Source organism: Halichoerus grypus, chromosome 5 (genome assembly GCF_964656455.1).
Source record: "Halichoerus grypus chromosome 5, mHalGry1.hap1.1, whole genome shotgun sequence".
Lineage (NCBI taxonomy): Eukaryota > Metazoa > Chordata > Mammalia > Carnivora > Phocidae > Halichoerus > Halichoerus grypus.
Genome location: NC_135716.1, coordinates 28,315,126 through 28,336,139, shown reverse-complemented (window position 1 = coordinate 28,336,139; position 21,014 = coordinate 28,315,126). Strand labels below are relative to the sequence as shown.

Genomic DNA, 21,014 nt, shown 5'->3' with positions numbered 1-21,014 from the left:
ATTAACATAAATAAGCTAAATGGCCAGTGTACTATCAAGTAGAATGGTAATGGTCACTGTGAAGAAAATAAATTGTGCTCAGCTACCACTACTCAGCTCTAACTTTATTATTTATTTTCCAGGGAAAACAGAAATATGAGATTTCTTTGTACATCCTCTTGATTAAGAAAAATTCTAACTGCAACTTTTTATTAGTGAATACTCCCCTGGTTTTTAAAACAAAACGAAATGTGTCTGCAGACTGAATCTGGCCCATAAACTGCCAACTTGGGACACGTGGCAAAACATATGGACCTCAGTGAGGAATCTGGCAAGGTTTTGCATGATATCATTATTAAGAATTTCTGGATGGGTGACAATAAAGACATTCCAATTAGTTGAGTTCAAATTTAATCTCAATATAAGGATAATTAGATCTTCGCAATGATGAAATGGACGGCCCTTATCCTAGAAGAATTCACCTTAGCCACAATTTGGCAATTCACACGATCATATGGAAAAATAACCTAGAGATGAATTTTGAATTTAATGCTAATAATTTCTCATAAATGTAAATATGCTTATGTGTATATATACATGTATTCTTTTATTCACTCATTCGTTTGAAAATATTTATTAAAAACCTAATATTGCCAAGCATTGCTCTAGGTGCTGGGAATACAATAGAAACAAAAATCTCTGTTCTGTGGAGTTTGTATTCTATATTTGTCCCAGTATGGACATTATATTATATAAGCACTCTATAAATGGGCTCTTTGTGGACTAACTTTATTTTATTTTATTTTTTAAGATTTTATTTATTTATTTGAGAGAGAGAAAGAGTGAGAGAGAGAGCCCAAGAGGGGATAGGGTCAGAGGGAGAAGCAGACTCCCTGCTGAGCAGGGAGCCCGATGTGGGACTCGATCCCGGAACTCCGGGATCATGACCTGAGCCGAAGGCAGTCGCTTAACCAACTGAGCCACCCAGGCACCCTGTGGGCTAACTTTATACTGGAGTTTTCCTATGCATTCAGCATAGGACATGAAGTTACTTTGGGTGAACAGCACATTACACTGTGACAAATAGGTGTTGTTACCTAATGCATTTATTCATTCATTTACATTTTCTTTCTAAAATATTCATTACACAATTGACACTTTGCTGGGGCAAAATGCTAAACCAGATGGAATACAGAGTCAATAGGTATGTATATATACATAGTTGTATTCCACATGCACCAACATGTTGAATACTTTGCTGACTCAGCAGCCCCAACGTCCTACATTATCTTTGATTAGCTTTTCATAAACTTAAATAAGTTAGAGAAGAGGATGAAATCATCTGTCACCTGGCAGTGATTGTTCCAACAACAGTATCATCCTCCTTAAGGAAAAACATCTTGTCTTTGTTTTTAAATCTCTTCATGCTGTGGCCGACTGTAATTCCAAAATGAGGTGGTCTAGTGATAGACCTATGAATGATTCTGTCCTAATCCAACCTCTTGCTTTTCTATTTGTATTGATAAGAGGATAAAGAAAATCTTTTTTTAAAGATTTTTTTTTTAAAGTAATCTCTACACCCAACGTGGGGCTTGAACCTACAACCCTGAGATCAAGAGTCACGTGCTCCACCTACTGAAGAAAATATTTTTTTAAATTACTATGTATTAAAAATAATCCGATTTGATTTTGTAAATAACTTAGATTTTTTTGAAACAAAGGGTCAGAAATAACTGGGGGATTTAAGCTGTGACTCAGTTAATTTCCCCTTATATCAGTTCAGTCATAGCAAAAAAATGAACATTTTTTTTCTCTCAAATATGGATTTTGTGGTAGGTAAGGTCTAGGAAGATATTTTTCAACTGTCCATGAGGCATGCTAATATTTCCTGAGAAACAAAGTTAAAAACAAAGCAACCAATCCTTTTAATGCTTGCAAATAGATTATTTAAATAAAAAGGAATCACAGCTCTGAAGAATGCCTTTGTAAACCACATGTTGTTACAGTAAATGTTTGTCTTTTCCTTTTTTTTTTAAGATTTTAGTTTTAAGTAATCTCTACATTCAACGGGGGGCTCAAACCCACAACCCAGAAATCAAGAGCTGCATGCTCCACCAACTCAGGCAGCCAGGTGCTCCTGTCTTCTCTTTTGATGAGTGGATATTCTCACTTAAGTTTGATGGCTGTAAAAGTTCATTTTGGAACCAGCAGGAGCCCAAGGAGTTAAAGCTCCTTGAAAGCATTTTTAGGAATGCTGTTTTGGTCCTTTCATACTCATCTACCCTTCTTTTCTCATATAGTTTTTAGAATTCACTTGAAGAATGCAAAGGTTTTCTCATCCGTGATGTTTTTCAAGGGGATTTCTATGCCAAACCAAATGCCTTATAGTTCAAGTAAACTGAGTTAACCTACTCTGAGAGAGACTGAAAAAGCCCACATTCATATGACTTGGTGATTAAGCCTGAGAGACAACTTGTAAAGTCATTACCATAAATTATAGAAAGAAAAACCAAATATTGCTTTTAGTTTCTACAGAGCTTTATAAATATACTTGCTGAGATGCTCCACTCCAATAAAGAATGAGAGTACTTTTAGGAATAGTATATAATTTAAAAAGCTTAATGAAAATTGTTTTTTTTCTAGAAGGGATAATAGGCCATTTTTGAAATGGCTCCTAGGATATGGAAGCAACCTAGTTCTCTCTCCATTATACCACTGATCGCGAGCTGCTCTGTGGAGCTGGGCTTGCCTCCCTCACTACTACCTGGAGCCTCCTGAAGCTTTGCCATTGTACAGCACTCCTGCGTCCTCAGGTGTACCACTGGCGGTACCAGGATGATGGATAGGTCTCTTTCAAATCTTTACATTTATTTGTACGTGTTGGAAGAAATATAACTAACACATAAAACTTGGTATTTCATGGATATTATTCCCTAGATGAAGGCTAAGTAAAAAAAAAAAAAAATAGTGTGTCAATATAAATTTTGGTAAATTAAGTAAATAGTAGTACAATTTGTATTTAGAAATGGTAGAAATTGTGAAGTGTACTAGAGTAACTGAAGATCTGGAAATATTTCCTCCTCTCACGGAGAATGATATTTCTTTTTTTTTTTAAGATTTATTTATTTATTTGAGAGAGAGAGAGAGCACGAGTGAGCAGGCACAGGGGGAGGGGCAGAGGGAGGGACAGAGAGAGAATCTCAAGCACACTCCCCTCTGAGCCCTATGCAGGGCTCGATCTCACGACCCGAGATCATGACCTGAGCTGAAATCAAGAGTCAGTCGCTCAACCAAGTGAGCTACTCAGGCACCTCAGAGAATGATATTTCTTTGGTCAGAAGTGTGTATACAAGAAACTTCCTTTCCTTTGCCATGATCTACAAGGACCTCAGTCTACAGGACCACCAAAGCTTTAGTTTTCCATCTCCTTTGGAATGCGTTCTAGGGCTTCTGCCATTGGTGGCGAACCCCATAAGAGAAACCTCACCCTGGAATTGATGAGGGAGCTCTAAAAATCCACAAAAAACTTTTCAAATATTTTAATAAATTTACAGTCCTAAATTCTCATAAAGAAAAAAGTCATTACGACTAACAGTTTCTTTCTAAAGGAAGCCTATGTCCTCCCATCACTTCTGCGTAGTGATTATCTATCCATTTAATCACCTGAAACACAGAAAACATCCTTCTAAGAAGAGGAAAGACCAACTGTAGACCTAAGACCTCAGTATTTTCATGCAAGGAAAAAAAAAAATGAAAGAAAAACACCTGTTATTTTAGCACAATAACTATTTAAAGGAGACACTTTCTTCTATTTTCCAAAATTTTAAATAAATTACCTTAAATTGCTATCTCTTGCTAAGATGCTGTTTAGTATCTCCAGGATATACTGATATCCTAGCATGAGCAGATATACCTTAGGAGTGCACATGTTTTTTAAAATATCAAATGAACAAATATGCAGGCATTAGTTTGTATGACATACTTAAAATAGCATATACAGCAAAGCAAGGTATTTTGTGTACAACTCAGAGTTAGCAAAATAGTCAATGTTGGATTTTGAAGTACTTACAAAATTACTTTAAAAAGAGGCTTTTTATTTTGAGATAATTATAGATTCATAGGAAGTTGCTAAGATAGAAGTCCATATATCCTTCACCCAGTTTCCCCCAATGACTGTATTTTACATAACTACAGTATAATATGAAATCTAGTAGGCTGACATTAGTCTAATGTGTGTGCATAACTCTGATATTTTATCACATGTGCAGATTCATATAACTATCATCACAGTCAAGATACACAGCTATTCCATCATCCCAAAGATCTCCTTCATGACACCTCTTCATAATCACAGACCTCTTCACCCCATCTCTAAGACCTGCCAATCATTAGTTTGTAAAATTACTCATTTATGCTTAGCCCTCACATATTTTTACTAAAATATGGGAAAACCACAGGACTGGGTGTTAGGAGGTGGCTGGTTCTAAGTTTGCCACTGGCTAATTCATGTCCTTGGACAACTCACTCTCTACAGTCTCAGTAGCTCATCTGTAAAAATGAAGGTTTGGACTCTAATTTTTTTTTTTTTTTAGGGCACCAGCATTTAAGAACTCCTGTAATTGTTGTTCTCAATCATGATATTACTTTAAAGATTATTAAATGCAAAGCAAGTTAAGAAAGTATGATTTAAATATATGGAGATCAATAAGGATTGAATATATTTAAATGTATTCTGCATTAAAATAGCGTCATTGTCAAACAATTTAAGTAACCAAAAGCTGCATTATGAAAATATATTGCTGCTCTAAAATCTGAAGCAAATAAAAACATGATCTGACTTGGACCCATCTCTCAAGGGCACAGGGGCTACTGTTCTTCCAAATGTACAAGTGGAGAAAACTTGGCACTAAGATTATTTGACTCCCTTTGCTCCCAAGGGCGCCCTTTGGAGAAGATGAAGCAAACATCCCTAAAATGTGCTTAGCCATGCATCTGGGTGGGCAGTGCTGCAGCAGAAACTTTAAGTTGAAGATTCTGGACCTTGGGGTTCACATTTGGCCCTTTTCTGAGAAAGGAGATTGAGACACAAGCAGCTCTTTGCTTCTGCTGCCCAGGGTCTGGGGTCAGGGACAGAGGACCTGCAAAGAACTTAGCAGTGGAGTTTCCTTCTTTCTTAGAGATCACTCCTTGCTCCACACTATAGAACAGGATAAAAACAACAGGAAAAGCAGTTTTTCCCAAGTGACTCCTTCCATTTAAAGCTTTAAGAATCTCTTCCCATGCACCATTTTAAGCTTACCGATCTCTTTGTCTACAATTTATTCATCTTAAGTCGCACCTGTTGATGCCACCCTATTTGAGGGCGTTTTGAGCGCATGAGCTGAACCCTTCAACAACATACTGAAGAAAATTCGGTCCTCCCTCTTCACCTCGAATAATCTGTATGAAAAATCCCCAAGGAAGCAGAAACTTGAAAAGTGTCGTCTGGGGACTTTGGGCCATCCACGTCTTTGGAGAGATCTACCGAGGCTTGCTTTCTTTTTCGGTAACACCAATTCTTTACTGAACCTTCCTTATCAAAAGGCACCATTTCCAAGCTCGATTCCAGGCACCTGTTCCAAGGACAGTAAGTAAAGGGAGATCCAAAACCTATGGCCTGGTCAGCCTTGCCTGCTGTGACAAGGAGTCTAGCCCAACCACCTCAATGACCAATCAACCTGGGACACTGTCACCTCTATTCTTCTGCCGAGAGTCCCCATTTTCCACGACCTCCTTCTGTGGGCCCCCCGAGCATCCTGATACCCCACCTCACCCACGCTGGTCTGGAGTATCCTTCTCCGCTCTCCTTGGACCCAGGAGGGCTAGTCGCCCCCTGTGCCCGCGGGTACTGACACTGGACCCCGCACAGACGCCCGCTCTTACCCTCTCTCTCCCAGAAGGGGCCCATCGCGCCATCCAGGAGGAGGCATCCACGCGCGCCCGGGAGGCCGGGGCCCGGCTGGGCCGGGGTCGGGTGCGCACGCGACCCGGCTGCGGCGCCGGCGGGCGCTCGGGCTCCAGGAGCCGGGCCCGGCCCGCTCCGCCCGCGTCAGCCCGGGCGGGACACGTGGTGCTTTGGCCGCCCGCGCTCTCGGTGCCCGCGGCCTCTGGGCCTCAGCAGCTCGTTCGGCCGCCGCAGGAGCTGCGGACGTCGCGAGGAGAAGGGCGGGGACCAAAAGGGTCGGCGCCGGGAGGTGGGGCGCCGCGACGTGAGCGCCGTGAGGGCCGCGCGCGGGGGGCGCAGGGGGCCTGCTTCCGGGGTTCGCGACCTGCGGGCTCCGTCCGGGTCTCCAGAGACGAGCGGATTGTGTCGCACCTCTTTCCCGGAGCCACTTGGGGCGGGGGCGGCGCACCGCAGAGGCCCGGGTTCCCGCGGCTCGAGGGAAACGGCTGAGGGCCGGAGGGTCTGCTTGCACAACCCCGTTCTCGCGCCCGCCGGGATCCCAGGTCAGCTGCGAGCCTGGGCTGGCGTCCGCCTCGCGGTCTTCACCCACCCCAGTAAACCATACCCTGTCCCCGTGTGGAGATGCAAACCACTGAAAACCGCAGCGTGGACCCGAGCTGCCCTTTAGGACAGTCTCTCCCTGGGAAAATCCCTCTCGCGACCACAGCCTGTCGTCTGGGGACAGCGAAGGAGACACTGCTCAAAACTGGGGACGAAGACTTACCTGAAGCCGCAAGCTCATTCCGACTTCACCAGTGACCTTGGACGCCTCTTCTAAACAAGGTGTCTCTGTTGAACTTCCTGATTCTGGGGATAAAGGTGGCTGTTCACTTTCTAACTCTAAGGAGGTAATAGCGACTGGGTTTAAAAAAAAAATAATAACACTCCAGACATCTTTAATAACAAGTGCAATATAAATATAATTTGTATTGACTTTAGTTAAGGTTGAAGGAAACCTTAAGACTGGGAAGAAAACCGTTTAAATTTGTTAGTACAAATGCAAAACTAATTCATCAGCCCCTCTACCTGTTTTTCTGGGAAGGTAGGTTTGAAGAAATTGGTGGGAAGATACTTTCCTCAGAATTGCCAGAGCCCCATGTAGCCCCATCCAGAACATTCAGTTTACTGAAGAGTCTCATGATGAAACTGATTTCATCGTTCTGTCCTACCATAGCTGAGGGTCAAAGGGCAGCCCCTCAGTTTGGCTAAGGGCTTTTCTTGGTGAGTTTCTTGTTACGTTATTTACTTACTCTTAGACTTCATTTTTACCCCTAAAGGGAGCTTTCTTCACAGAAGAGTGCTTCTGGAGAGTAGCATCCCGGTGGTCCTTACCCTGACTGCTTTCTCCTTTCCCTGGCTCCCTTTCTCACCATTTTCACTAGAGTTTAGCACACACAGTTTAAAGTGTAACAGACTTCTATTTATGTGTGAGAGAACTCTATACAGTTGAAACGCAGTCTCACATTACTTGGCAAATGTGAAATGCATGAAACATTTTATTCTGTTGTCTCAGCTCATTTTCCTTTGGTTTATCTTCTATTTCTGTCTGATCACAAGGCTCAGACTTTAAGATTCCTTCTCTCTTACATTTTCTAAGTCTTGGAAAGCCCCTTCTTCTTGAGAAATGAAGCTTCATAACATAATGGATCCCCATCACAACAGAAATTCTTCTTTTGCCACATCTTGACTTTACTAGATGGTAGTTTGTACCCTGTGACCCCACCCTCTTCACCTCCATTCAAGGTCCTATCAGTGGTGTAAGCCTCCTTCGACCTTCAGCAAAGATAAATCTGCCCCTATGGCTTCTTGTCAAAACTGCTGTCTGTACCAGCATATTCTTCACCTGATGGCTTATGGTCTTTTGGGACAGTATCCTAGAAATTTGTTTTTTTCTCTTCCTTCTCCTCATAATCCAGGCTTCCAGGCCTTCTGCATCAGACATTCCTGCATTCTTCCCATTGAATCCCTCTTAGTTCTTTATAAGATTGTTGTGAAGCTAAAAAGAGAAGTGCCTGGAAAGTGCCATGGAAATATAGAACTATTGAGTTAAAGATAACCAGTCTCATGCCCTTGCAGGTTTACAACTTCCTTTAAAACAGGGATTCCCACCTATTTGGAAGGAAAAGTTATTAAATTTTTATTCTGAAGCCTTCAGAGCATGGGGAGTGTGTGTGTGTACACACATGTGAGGTAAAATGGAATGATGGAGAGTGGGGACAAAGGGTGGGAAAGTGGGGAAGAGGGAAGGGTGGATATGGTACTGATGTGGAGTTTCTAAGTGGGAAGTCTCAGGTGGACTGGAAGATGGGAAGAAGAGAGAGGAAAATCCTGTCAGGAATGGGTTTCATCAGAATGGGCCCAGTACTGGCTGCCATGGAACAAAATGAGGTGCTTGTCCATAGGAGCTTAGTTTCTACTCATTGTCAGTATACATCCTCTGTAATGCATCTTCTGTAAGATGACCTTCTGAAGGTAAAAACACAGGAAATATCTCTAGACAGTTATCAAAGCACCAACTACTGAACTCAAGCTTTCCCGGACATATTGCAAGAATACAGGATAATTGTAGAAACTATGTAGAATTCATTTTAAAAGGAAGGTTTAAATGGGGAGGTTTATAGAGTCTTGGAGATCAAAGAGATTTTAAAAGATAATCTAATGCAGACTTTGAGATGTTGCATTAATCATGCTTTTCAGTTCTTGAGTTCTCTGTTTCTTTTGTCTGGCACAAAAGTCCTTCTCAAAACTCGTATGTTTGCAAGCCAGGGCATTCTTCATTGCTACTAAAAAAAAAATCCTCTTCCTTACCCAGTTGTTTTTTCCTAGATTCTAGATTTGGAGTAGACTAGAGAAAATTCGGGCGCCTGGGTGGCTCAGATGGTTAAGCGTCTGCCTTCGGCTTGGGTCATGATTCCAGGGTCCTGGGATCCCCGCATCGGGCTCCCTGCTCAGCGGGGAGCCTGCTACTCCCTCTGCCTCTCTCTCTCTTTCTCTCTCTCTGTCTCTTATGAATAAATAAAATCTTAAAAAAAATAGACTAGAGAAAATTCTCCTTTTATTTCTCTAGACCTGAGAATATTAGATAACCAGCTCACAGGTGGGAAAATTCAGTGGGTGCCCAGAAGCCACATGGTCCCATAAGAAACTCCCCAGTTATAGGAAAATAAATTCAGTTAAAGTATTGACAAAGAAATGCAAGCTTTTCTTTTCGGGGGCTAAAGTGTAATTTTCTTGTGCTAAGAATATTTGAAGTCTAGTTTTTTGCTTTTATCAAAATATGTATAGCTAGTACCTGACTATAATTAATTTAGTCATTTGCAACCTTTACCCAATACTGTATTCTCGACCTATCTTAGTTTTCCTTTTCCTCTTTCCATTTCCTTAAGGCTTGTTTGTGAAAGTGTGATTAGATTGATATGTTACTCCTCCAAGTTTCCAGGATGAGGAGGAGTTCTCATTTGCTGAGTGTATACTGTATACCTGGCACAAATTTACATCATTTAATTTAATTTTACACTTTTCTTAAGAAGTAGTTAATCTTAGTACACTTTACTGATGGAGAAAAGGAGGCCCATGAGTCACAGAGGTGGTAAATGGTATTGAGTACCTACTTTAGATGCTGGGAATGTAGTGGTGAACAAAACAGATTGCATCCCTGCCCTGAAAGAACTGCTACTCTAATGGAGAGAGTCCGATGAAAGGTGTGTGAACAAACAGGCACCGACAAATGTTTAAAAGAAGTTAAAATAGGCAATGTGGTAATGATGCCAAGGTTTTTGATCTGAATAACTGAGTGGATGGGGGTGGATGGGGCAGGATGTGGTTGTGATGGAGATGGGAGAAATGATTAATTCTGTTTTGGGCATATGAAATGTCAAATAGTGATCAGGCATCCACATGGAGCTGTGGAATGAAGTCTGAGCTCAAAGGAGAGGTCCAAGCTGGAGATAAACATTTGATAGTCTTCACCACATAGACTGCCTCCAAGCCATGGGGTTAAAAAAAAAAAAAAAAAAAAAGTGGATAATTTGTTTTTATATAAAGGGCTTTTTGGTCAGGTTGCTGTGTGAGCAAGGTGATTCAAACATGTCTTAGCTTGTCCACTCAAACTAAAGCCATCCAAAGCTGCTCAGCCACAGGCTAGTGGACTGTTACCATAGCAACAGTGTCCTGTCAAAGGGGATAGGGAATCTTTTCTCATTTTGAGGCTAGAGTCATGTCTACCATTTTAAAATGAAAGTGTTCATGACTACACTGTTACTCCTTTTATTAAGGCCCAAATGTGTGCCTCAAATCCGTTTCAGGAACTGTTGTGATGAGGAGACTACCAGCTCCTCTGCAGAAGTGGATTTTCATTAGTGTGTTAGGTGTCCAAATAACCCCAACTTCTGAGCTGAACTTAAATGATGATGGCTTCATATTTCTATTTTAAGATATATACATAAAACCATCACTCAATTTAGATTTTCTTATCAAAATTCTTTTGATAGCCTATTTTTGCTTATTTTTAAATTTTTATGGGGTGTTAGAAAATTTATCTTTCGTTGCTTTCATAATACTCTGTATTTATTATACTGGTAACAGTTGCTATAATGTGCCAAAGGAAGTTGTTTTTGGGTAAAAATTCTTTTAGAGGAGGAAATAATGAGGCTAGAGATGATTGATTTCAGGTAAAGCGTTTCTCAAGGTGAAGTCTGTAATAAGAAAAGGCCCTTGATGCCCCCAAATATCCAGGTTTTACAATGACTTAATGTTCTACCTTTTGAGGATAATTTCTGTTAATCCAGCTCTGGATTTTTTTTGTAGTTCTGTTTTACTTTTAAAAGTAAAACCATACATGCATGTCATAGAAAATTAAAAATGAAGAAAGGCACCAAGAAGAAAAAAATCATTTGTAATCTCTCACTCAAAGATAAGTACTAATAATATTTGTGTGCATGTTATTCCTGCATAACTTTTAAAATAAAATAGAAGCATACTGAATATACTGTCTTGCTAAATAATACCTTTTTCTGATCACAAAGTAACACATTGTAGAAAATTTAGAAAATATATAAATGCAAAAAACCCAGAAAAATAATAATTACTTATTATCTTATTATCTGAGGTAGCCATTATGAGAAATATTCCTACATTTTCAAGGAATACATGTATTTTATTTTTTATTTTAATTTTTTAAAATGATTTTATTTATTTATTTGAGACAGCACATGTGTGCAACCGGGGTGGGGGGGAGGTCGGGGGCGGAGGGTCAGAGGGAGAGGGAGGGTCAGAGGGAGAGGGAGAAGCAGGCTCCCAATCAAGCAGGGAGCCCGACGTGGGGCTCAGTCCCAGCACCTTGAGTGACTTTAACATGATGCTGAGCCATGACAGATGTTTAACAGACTGAGCCACCCAGGTGCCCCTTAAAGAATACATGTATTACATATGTACACATATGTATGATAGATGTATATATATTTTATGTTAAAGTGGGATTTCTTATTTTGCAACTTAATTTTTCCACAGAATATCATTCATAATTTTGTCTATTATTCTGCTACACAATTATTTTAACAGCTTTATAGTATTACATCATATGGCCACATGATGTAATTGTTTGCCAAAAATATAGATACTCATGCACAGTGCCATGATTTCATGCAAAGGAGTAGGTTCATATCAAATTAAAATGAATGTCTTCAACAATTTTATGCAAGGTAAATCAGGACAGTAGGGTATCAAGATAATTTGTAAGGGGAAAATATGTAGCAAATGAGCAAGTTTCTAAGATATGGGTCTGAAAAGATTAGGGTAGCTCCCCAGCTTGCTGATGGTGCATTTTTGAGCATAGGGTTGTGATTGGGGCATTTTATTTTCATTCAGCTATACTTAGAAAGGTTATTCAAAAGCTACTGAACAATGTTAAAGTACCAGTGTATTTTGCACAGTATGCTGATATACACCTGCATAGAGAGAGATACGGGAGCAGATATAGAACATCATCACCAACTTGATGAGGTTTATGGAATTCATGTTTTCAGTGTACAGAATATTTCAAACTGGCACTGAACATGGAGGCCTGGATGGAAGAACACCTCAGGTATTCATTCTTTTGGAGACTAGCAGACCAGAAACCAGGTTCCTACATTTTATGCAGCCTATGTGGCTCTTTGGAAGGGTTAGTAATGAATTTCATAGTGAATAGTACTTGCATCAGGGATATTTTGGGACTTATTAAAAATTCAGGGTTTTGGAGCCCACTTGACAAAAATTCTCAGGTTTAACACATTAACACAGGTGATTTGTATGGAAATCAAATTATTAGAATGATTGGGAATTAATTTAGGGAACTAAGAAAAAAATGCCTGTGAGCTCCTTAGCATTAGGGATTTTTTTTTAAGATTTTATTTATTTATTTATTTGACAGATTGAGAGAGAGAGAGAGAGAACAAGCAGGGGGAGGGGCAGAGAGAGAGGGAGAAGCAGGCTCCCCGATGAGCAGGCAGCCTGATGTGGGGCTCAATCCCAGGGTCCTGGGATCTTGACCTGAGCTGAAGGCAGATGCTTAACCGACTGAGCCATCAAGACATCCCACATTAGGGATTTTTTTGTTCTTATTTGTGTCTCTGGCACCTAGCACAGTGCCTGTCCCATGGGAGGTGATAGATACATACTTATTACATTGACTATTTGTTTTAACACTTATAATGTTGTAGTAAGTTCTTGCCTTGTATATAACATTTTTCTTCAGAACAGCTTGTCATAACTTTTCAAACCACTCTCATAATCTTCGTGATTGTGTCCTGCATACAGTAAGAATTTAATTGTTGTTGACTACATGAATGAGTAAAATAATGTGTGGTAACACCTACTCACTCTTACCTCAGAGCAGTGTGCTACCTCCAGTTACCTGGGATGCTGCCTTTTGTCCCTGAAAGTATCACAGCTGGGAGTCAAACCTTCTGTGTTACGTTTCTGCCAAAATTTCCACATGACCATGAATGAGCAACTGCTGAGCTCTACTGACTTGGGCTTTGTAATCTATAAATAAAGAAAATTGCAGAGATTCAATGAGATAACACCCATGAGGATACTTTGAAATCAGTAAAGTGCTTTGCAGAAGTAAGTTATTATTATTCTTACTTTCTCCATCAAGGTCATCCCCATCAAGAACTTTTCCACCTGCCTCAGTTCTTGGGAGAGCCAGTCACTGTCCATTTACATGTGGTAAGCTTGGGGCAAGAGTATATTTAAGAACTTTATGAATATGACATCCTTAAGTGTCAGGGGTGGCAAATAAGTTGACCCATGTCCACCATTTCACCTCTGGTATCCAAGACCAATGTCACTGAAGAATTATAGTCCTCTACTTCTTATGTGCTCAGAAGTTGCCTCCCAAACTTTCTCAACTTAGTGCAGCCTCTGTGATTAATTGTCACTGACCTTTCAGTAGAATCTATTTGCCATCTCTGATGTAGGATAAATTTATGTATAAGTATGGATTTATTAGATTTGAGTTCTGCACATATTTTTTTAGAGATATGAGATTCCATTGTATGTATGAAAGATGTGTGGGCTGTGTGTATATATGTATTGTATGTGTATGTGTATAGATACAGATGTATGTATTATTTGTGAAACAATATTGAGTATAACATAAGACTGTGAGTGTATGTGTATATGTAAAATAAAGAGAAACAAGAGGATATTAAGGTCATCTTTTTAGCTAGGCTTTAACATTAAAAAGTCACAATAAAGTCTTGGGAAAGAAGTTGAAAGAACAATATAAAGACTACGTTGGTCTCCCAGCCGTTAGCAAGTGTTACAGTCAGCCCCGCAGACTGGACACCAGAATCAGATTTTTTATTTTATTGCTTGGGGGGCCCCAGCTGGAGTCTTACCTCTTTGGAACAGGATACAAGTCTGAAAGATTTGGATAATTTAGGCTTTACAATGTGATAATTGAGAGTTTAGTTCCCTGTAGTAGAAATACCAGTAGTCTTTTGGAAGAGTGTCTCAACTGTATCTCTTAGGATCTTGCTAAAGTATTTCATGTCCTAAATGAATTCTTCCCTTCAACAAAAATCAGTTCACTTATAGAGCATCTACTAGTATGCCAGCCAGTGCTAGTGCAAAAACCCTGATCCCCCAAAGTTTAGATTAAAACATAAGTGCTCCAATAGCAATTTTAATTTCTACTATCAAAATACATGTAATATTGCATGATAATTGCTTGTGTCTCCCACTGAAGTATAGATTCCTATGACACAGGGTTGATTTACTATTGTATTTCTATTGGTCAAACCAGGGGCTGGCAAACTTTCTGTAAAGGGTCAGATAATGAACATTTTAGGCTCTGTAGACCATATATTCTCTGTCTCAACTACTCAATTTGCCAATGTAGTGAGAAAGCAGCCATAGACAATATAAAAATGAATGGGTGTGGCTGTGTTCCAATAAAACTTTATTCACAAAAGCAGGTGGGTTGAAATTCGTTCTCTATTGCTTGACATTTGGTCAGAGCTCAATAGATTTTTATTAGTAGTAGTAGTGCTATGTTAATTTTGTTGAATTCATAAATGAAAGTCTAATGAAACACAATGTTTGCTTTCATGGATCTTAAATTCTACTGGAGATTAAAACGATTACAACATGTTATGAAAAGTCTTGTGATGGATCATGAGTGTGTATTATGGAAGCCCAGAGAACAGGCATCCTATGAAACTAGGGGAGTGGATTAGAAAAGTCTTCCTGGAAGACTTTTTTTTTTTTCTATTTTTTTAAGAAAAAATAGAATATAGAGAGGACAAGAGGTAGAAAGGATGTTCTAGGCTAAGGGAATAGCTCCAGTACAAAGGCAGAGCAGCATACAAGTCCATGACACACTTGGAGAACTGCAGGCGGTTCATTATGGGAACCTTAACTATGGAAGATGGTGTTGCAGTTCGGTTCTTCCACTTGTGCTCTAACCTCCTTGTCTATTTTCCTTTGGGACCTACTCCATCCTTTTTTTTTCTTTATTCTCTTTCTCTTACTGCTTCTTTCACCTTAGTGGATAAACATGCTCAAGTATTCTCTTTATTTAAAACTACTGTTTCCATTTCTACAATCACCACTACCACCACCATCACCGCCTGCACCATCACTTAAACCGCCACCTCCGACCAGCATCTTCACCAGCATCTTCACCAGCACCTTCGCTGTCTCTGCCACCACTACCATCTTCATCACCTCCGAGACCACCACCACCTTCATATCTGTCATCTGTACCATCCCTTCTGCCACCTCCTCCACTACCCCACCACCATCACCACCATTGCCATAGCCACAATGAAACCTTCCTTTCGTCCTCCAGCCCTCTATATCAGTCATGACACATCCCTATTTCACAGATGACCCTCTTGAGAGAGTAGTATGCACTTGCTTTTTCCTCTTTAACACTCTCATTTGCTGTTCGGCCCACTACAACCTGGTTTCAATTCTTGTCACCCCATTGAAATTATTTGAAATAAAGTCATTACTTACCATGATCATCGTATTACCATACTCAGTGGACTCTTTGGCCCTTAACATATTTGACCTCTCAGTGGCCTTTGATTCTGTTCGAATTTTGTAATGCTAAAACCTCTGGTCACCTCCTAATTTTTTGTCCTCTTCTTTTCAGTCCTCTCTAAGACCATCATCCAGTTACCTCTTAAATGTGGGTGTTTTCTTGCCTGTCCACTGATCTCACAATCGTAAGTCAACTGTGTGTGTAACCTCTCCTACTCAGTTCCTACATCCAGTGAGTAGTAACAAGGAAGTTTGCTGCAAGTGAGTAAGAAAACTTAGGCAAAGATGTGTTTGGCATAGCTGCTGAGGGAAATGAGAAAGGGAGTTGGCTAAGATGTGCTGGTCAGGGCAGGGAGCCCAGTGGAATTTGCACATCTTAAATTTGTAATGTTTTGAAACCACTCAGTGGTATATTATTTCCACCATGCTAAGAATAGGAAAAGAATTGATTTGGTGGATATTTGGGTAGAAAAAGGTATAAAATCTCTACATAAATTTCCTTAAGGTCTTCACTGGGACTGCTCCCTACACTGACATCATATCCTCAGATGGTTGAGAGTGTATGGTTATCAAAAAACAGGAATCTCTAACCACTTTGTATTTAAATCAACACATCCTTCTTGTTTGATGTGATAACTCTTTATTCTACCCTTCCTTCATTTTCAGAGATGTTGTAAGTTTATATTTATTTTTAAAAAATTTCATATGTAATAAAGTTAGATTTGTCTATAGACCTTGATGTAATCTTTATAGACTTTAAGATGATTTTTTAAATACCAAATCCTGGAACAGACAAAATAAATTTTGATGTAAACATTTGGAGCTATCCCCCTAAAAAGGGGCTCCCTTGTATTTTTAGAACTGGTCTGAACCAGCTCTTTCTTAACTAGAATCCTTATCTGACAATGCATGGATAATTGCATGTCTGAATTCATATGTGTTATTTGGTTTTCTACTTCATGTTCCATTTTCTGTTGCAGATACTTGAACATATTACATAAAATTATTAGAAGTCAGAGAGAATTATATTTTGGATAAAATCCAAATATTTTACTGTGGCCTTTCATTTAGAGGTCCCCAGTCTGTCTCTCCAGCTGCAGCTTTCCAAGCCTCACAACATATGCTCTAGCCATATTGAATTACTTCTGAATCTTCAAACATGCCTTGCCCTCTCTTGCCAGCTTGTCCTTGCTCGTGCTACTCATTCACAGTAGATTACATTCTCTCTAACTAATTCCTGTGAACTTTTCAAAGCTTCTCCTTGGGATGTCTTTCCCGGCACCCTAATGTTAACTCTATCATAGGACTTCATGCATCACACTGTAATAATTCTATCTTTGTTGCTCCTGCTAGACAGTAAGATCCTTGGAGACTCTGTTTTTGTCCTGATATCCAGTGCCTAGCACAGGGCTTGACAATCGAAGGCATTCAATAATTGATATTCAGCTGAATGAATGAATGAATGGATGAAAGAAGTTACTCTTTGTGTTTCATTTTTCTTTTTAAGTCATATTACTCTTTTTCATATTTTTCAGTCATTTGTCACAGTTTTTTGAATATAAAATCATGTTTTAGTAGTACTTAATGTAAATATTGTTTGTGAGTATTTTTGCATCTTTGTAGTTATCTAGTATTATTCACCAGAGATCTTGTGCTATTCCTGCTCCCCTAGGAGCTTCACCTCCTCTGTTTTTATGCATTTACTTGCTTCCACCTGCAGTCCTAGACTGGTTCGTACTACAGCAGAAAGTATAAAAGCCTTCCTGCCAGGGACTGGAGGTTGCCTTAAAATCAAACTCTCCTTTTTGTTGGTACCTGGCATCTTTTCTTCTCTTCTTACTTGTAGGTCGCCTGGTTCCTGCTGACCTGCCTGAGCTTTTGCCTTGCCTTCCAGCTTTGGGAATCTTCAGTTCTTCTATATCTTCTTATCTCTGCACTCACCTGCTGTTTGCTCTGACCTTCCTTGAAGGCATTGATTTTTCCTTTTCTTCTTGGTTTCTGACTTACTGCAATGTCTGACCTCTGACTTATTTGTGTGTTTGAATTATGGACTAAGCAATATGGTTGCTGTTTTTTTTATCACTTCACCTGGATCCCTTCATTTGAATATACTTTGGCTTTCCTGGTCTTAGATGAATGCATTATTATCTTTAGGTAAAGTCCTGGCTCTATATAAGAATGCTATTCCTATTTCTTCATATTGTGACTTTGGAAACTGAGGCACAGAGATTTATAAACTCCAAGTTAACTACTATGTTATTTATGATATATAAGCAAAACATATATTCTAATGAATCTGAAAGTAGTGTTTAATCTATGATATACTAAATAAGTATTCTTAATTGTGGCTGTGCATGAGAATTACTTGTGGAACCTGCAGTACATGCAGGTGCTTGGGCCCTCCGACTGAATCAGAATCTTGTGTGGTGTGGCCTCAGAATATATACTTTCCAAAGTGTCTTGATTCATTTTGATGGACAACATGGGCTGAAGTTGAGAAGCACTGCCGCACCAGTGATTACCCTAGATGTTGTACATTGGATATGACAACGAGGATCTCAAATCTTAGAGGACTAATAAAAACCAACATTATTCATTGCTTGCTGTATGCATCTAATTTTCCATTTAATTAACTTTCAGATCAACACTATGAGCTAGGTACTGTGCACATAGACGGTGATTAAACTTAAATTGAAAGATGTTCGGTTACTGGGCCAAGGTTACATAGTTAACTGCAGAGTAGGTATTTAAACCCAAGTCTTTCTTATGCTTAGATGTTGTGCTGTATAGCATACCAATAACTCATTGACTCTTTGTCATCATAAACAGTATATGGGAACTGTTACTAATCCATCATTTTACTACTAGAGTTAATATGTTCAAAAGAAATCTGATCCTCTTATTACCTTGCTTGAGGATTCCTGTAGTCTCCTAATTGCTGACAAGATAAAGTAAATTTTCCTTGCCACGATATAAAATATCCCTCACAATCTGTTTTCCAACTCCCTCTCCAATTCTATCTTCCCCATCATTTCCTCTATCCATTTCCCACCATTTTTGTTACACATCAAACTCAGAAACAATGAAATACCTTTGTATTGGGATTTGAGAGTCATTTGAAGAGGAGATCAATTCTCCTTTCCAGATTCTGAAACAATTGAAGAGTCATAGGAGGCAAGGATCAATAAATCAACTTTAGTATGAGTAAAGCAGACTAGGAAGAGGCAGCTTGGATCCAGGGTCCTGAGCCTACCTAGCTGGTCATGGATGAAGCAACTGGATAACTGCGGGCCTCCCACAGAGGCCTGGGAAACCTGGAGCTGGCATACCTTGGTAGAATAGTCTTGCTGCCTATGGGAAGTAAGCACAAGAACTGAGGCTTCCCAGTCTTATCAATCCCATCATCTCTGGTTTCATCTAGGGTGGAATGAGTGAGAGATCAAAGGAATCTTCCCAAGATCTCTAAGAGGATTGAAGTCCCAATTTATGAATTGAAATATGAACTTGGAAAGAGGGAGTGGATGATTCCCTCTATACTTTTCATATGTAGTTTCCTTGCCTTCACCACCAACTCACCTATTGCTTCTTTGAAACTTTCTGATTTTTATAATGCAGAACACGTGGCTTCCTCTCCAGCCATAGCATTCAGTTCATACCTCTTTTAGGATATACTTATCCTCCAGCATATGCACTTATATGCTTCTCACTTCCAAGGACTGTGAGCTTTTCTGAGGTAGGAGCCTTGTCTCATTCATTCTTACGACACCTATTGCTAAGTACAGTGCCTGGAACATTGTGTTCATTCTTCACAGGTATGAGTATTCCAAGGTATGACCACTCCAAGCTGCCCTGCTCCTATAGAGTGGCCTACAGTTATTCAGCTGCTTTCTCTGTGCCTAGCACAGTGCCTGGAACACAGCACCTGCAACATGACACAATAAAGTTTGAGTGAATGATTTAGTTACAGCAGATAATTTCATATGGTGAGATTTATTGGCTGCCATTCTGTTTCAAGGTGTTGGACTAAGGCAATAATAAGAGATGTCTATTTTGAGAATGGACCAAATATGGATAAAGTCAACAAAATGTTACCATGGAACAAATTAAAAAAAAAAAAAAACAAACTTAAAATGTCAAACAAAAGCTACTAAATTGGGAATCTGTAAAATTCCATAGGTTGTACAGGATTAATCCTGTAAGATAGATTCACATGCTCTCAAAAGTGCTATTTATCATGCTATGTCACTGGTATGAAGTGTCACATATATTCCTAGACATGAACTCGTGGGAGATTTATTAATTTGTAAAGCCCACCCATTCTATGAAATGGAAGCATTAAACTTTTCTTGGAAATACTTATGCCAGCTTATCTTTACAGTCCACCATTAAAGCTTTGCTCATATTTCTTTCAGACTGGTACTTTATTTGAAATGTTTAAGCTTCTTAGGTTTCAGGAAATAAATTTAAATTAATACACAGTCCCTCTTAGATGTTGCCATGTAAAATAATCAAAGGAAACAAATATTGGCATGGAATTTGTAGTTATATTTCTGTGCCTATGAATCAATTTAATTCATCCTCTGGTCCTCTGAACTAGTTGATGAAATCACTCAAGAGAGCAGGTCAGCATGCGTATATTTACATTTGCCCCTCTAGACATGGACTCTGGAAGCAAATTTCTTTTCTTTTCCCAGAAAATCTCATTATAGTTTCCTTCATACAATACTAAATCTTTACAGAAGAAAATAAATACAATATTAGAATATTTTCTTGAAGTTGTTAAATGTGAGATAATGTAGGTAATACATAGTGCCTAGTATACAGGAGATGATAAACTATTGCTGCTAATTTTGCCTCACAATGTATTTCTCTTCAAATTTTTAGTCCTGTAAGCTCCTAGAGGCCAATAACCATGTCTTAGTAGCCTTTGTATTGCTTGCACCACCTAGCACAGCCCCTTGCACATATGAGATATAATAAATTTTGGTGAATAAATGAGTCAGTTAATTAAAGAGAGAATTGAATGGGACAACATGTGAAAACAGCTTGCAAATTATAAAATGCTGTCCTAATAAGAGATTACTATTTTTTTTTTAGGATTTTATTTATTTATTTATTTTAGAGAGGTGGTGGGGGGAAGAGAGAAAGAGAGTGTGCGTGTGCAAGCAGGGGAGGGGCAGATGAGGAGGGAGAGGGACTCTGGAGCAGACTCCACACTGAGCATGGAGCCCATCGCGGGGCTTGATCCCAGAATCCTGAGATCATGACCTGAGCCGAAACCAAGATTTGGATGCTTAACTGACTGAGCCACCCAGGTGCCCCTATTATTTTTGATGTTGAGTAAATTAAAAAAATTTTTTGAAATGTGACTACATTCAGAAAGTATAAGATCATTAGTGTGAATTTCCAAAAAGTGAACAAACTCAGGTGACCAGCCCCCAAATAAAAACACCCCAACATCTCAGAAGCCCCTTTATGCTCACTTCCAGTCATTATCTCTCCCCAGACGTAACTACTA

At 39.4% G+C, this 21,014-nt stretch overlaps 1 protein-coding gene and 1 long non-coding RNA gene across 4 annotated transcripts in view; one reads left to right on the top strand and one right to left on the bottom strand.

Annotated features, from left to right (window-relative positions):
- SYBU (syntabulin) overlaps positions 1-6,085 on the bottom strand; it is a 112,849-nt gene extending 106,764 nt beyond the window's left edge. For both annotated transcript variants that reach the window (XM_036075737.2, XM_036075738.2), the window contains exon 1: positions 5,902-6,085. In XM_036075737.2, coding sequence (XP_035931630.1) covers positions 5,902-5,934 — 33 coding nt within the window. In that variant the 5' untranslated portion in view covers positions 5,935-6,085. The remainder of the gene's footprint in view (positions 1-5,901) is intronic.
- Positions 6,086-6,267: 182 nt separating this feature from the next.
- LOC118525185 (uncharacterized) lies at positions 6,268-19,542 on the top strand. Of its 2 annotated transcripts, none has more exons than XR_013447736.1 (3): positions 6,268-6,745; positions 13,101-13,171; positions 17,343-19,542. It is a non-coding gene; the product is annotated as an uncharacterized LOC118525185 (long non-coding RNA). The 2 variants fall into 2 exon arrangements; XR_013447735.1 differs by having other exon boundaries at positions 6,268-6,810.
- Positions 19,543-21,014: the final 1,472 nt, after the last annotated feature.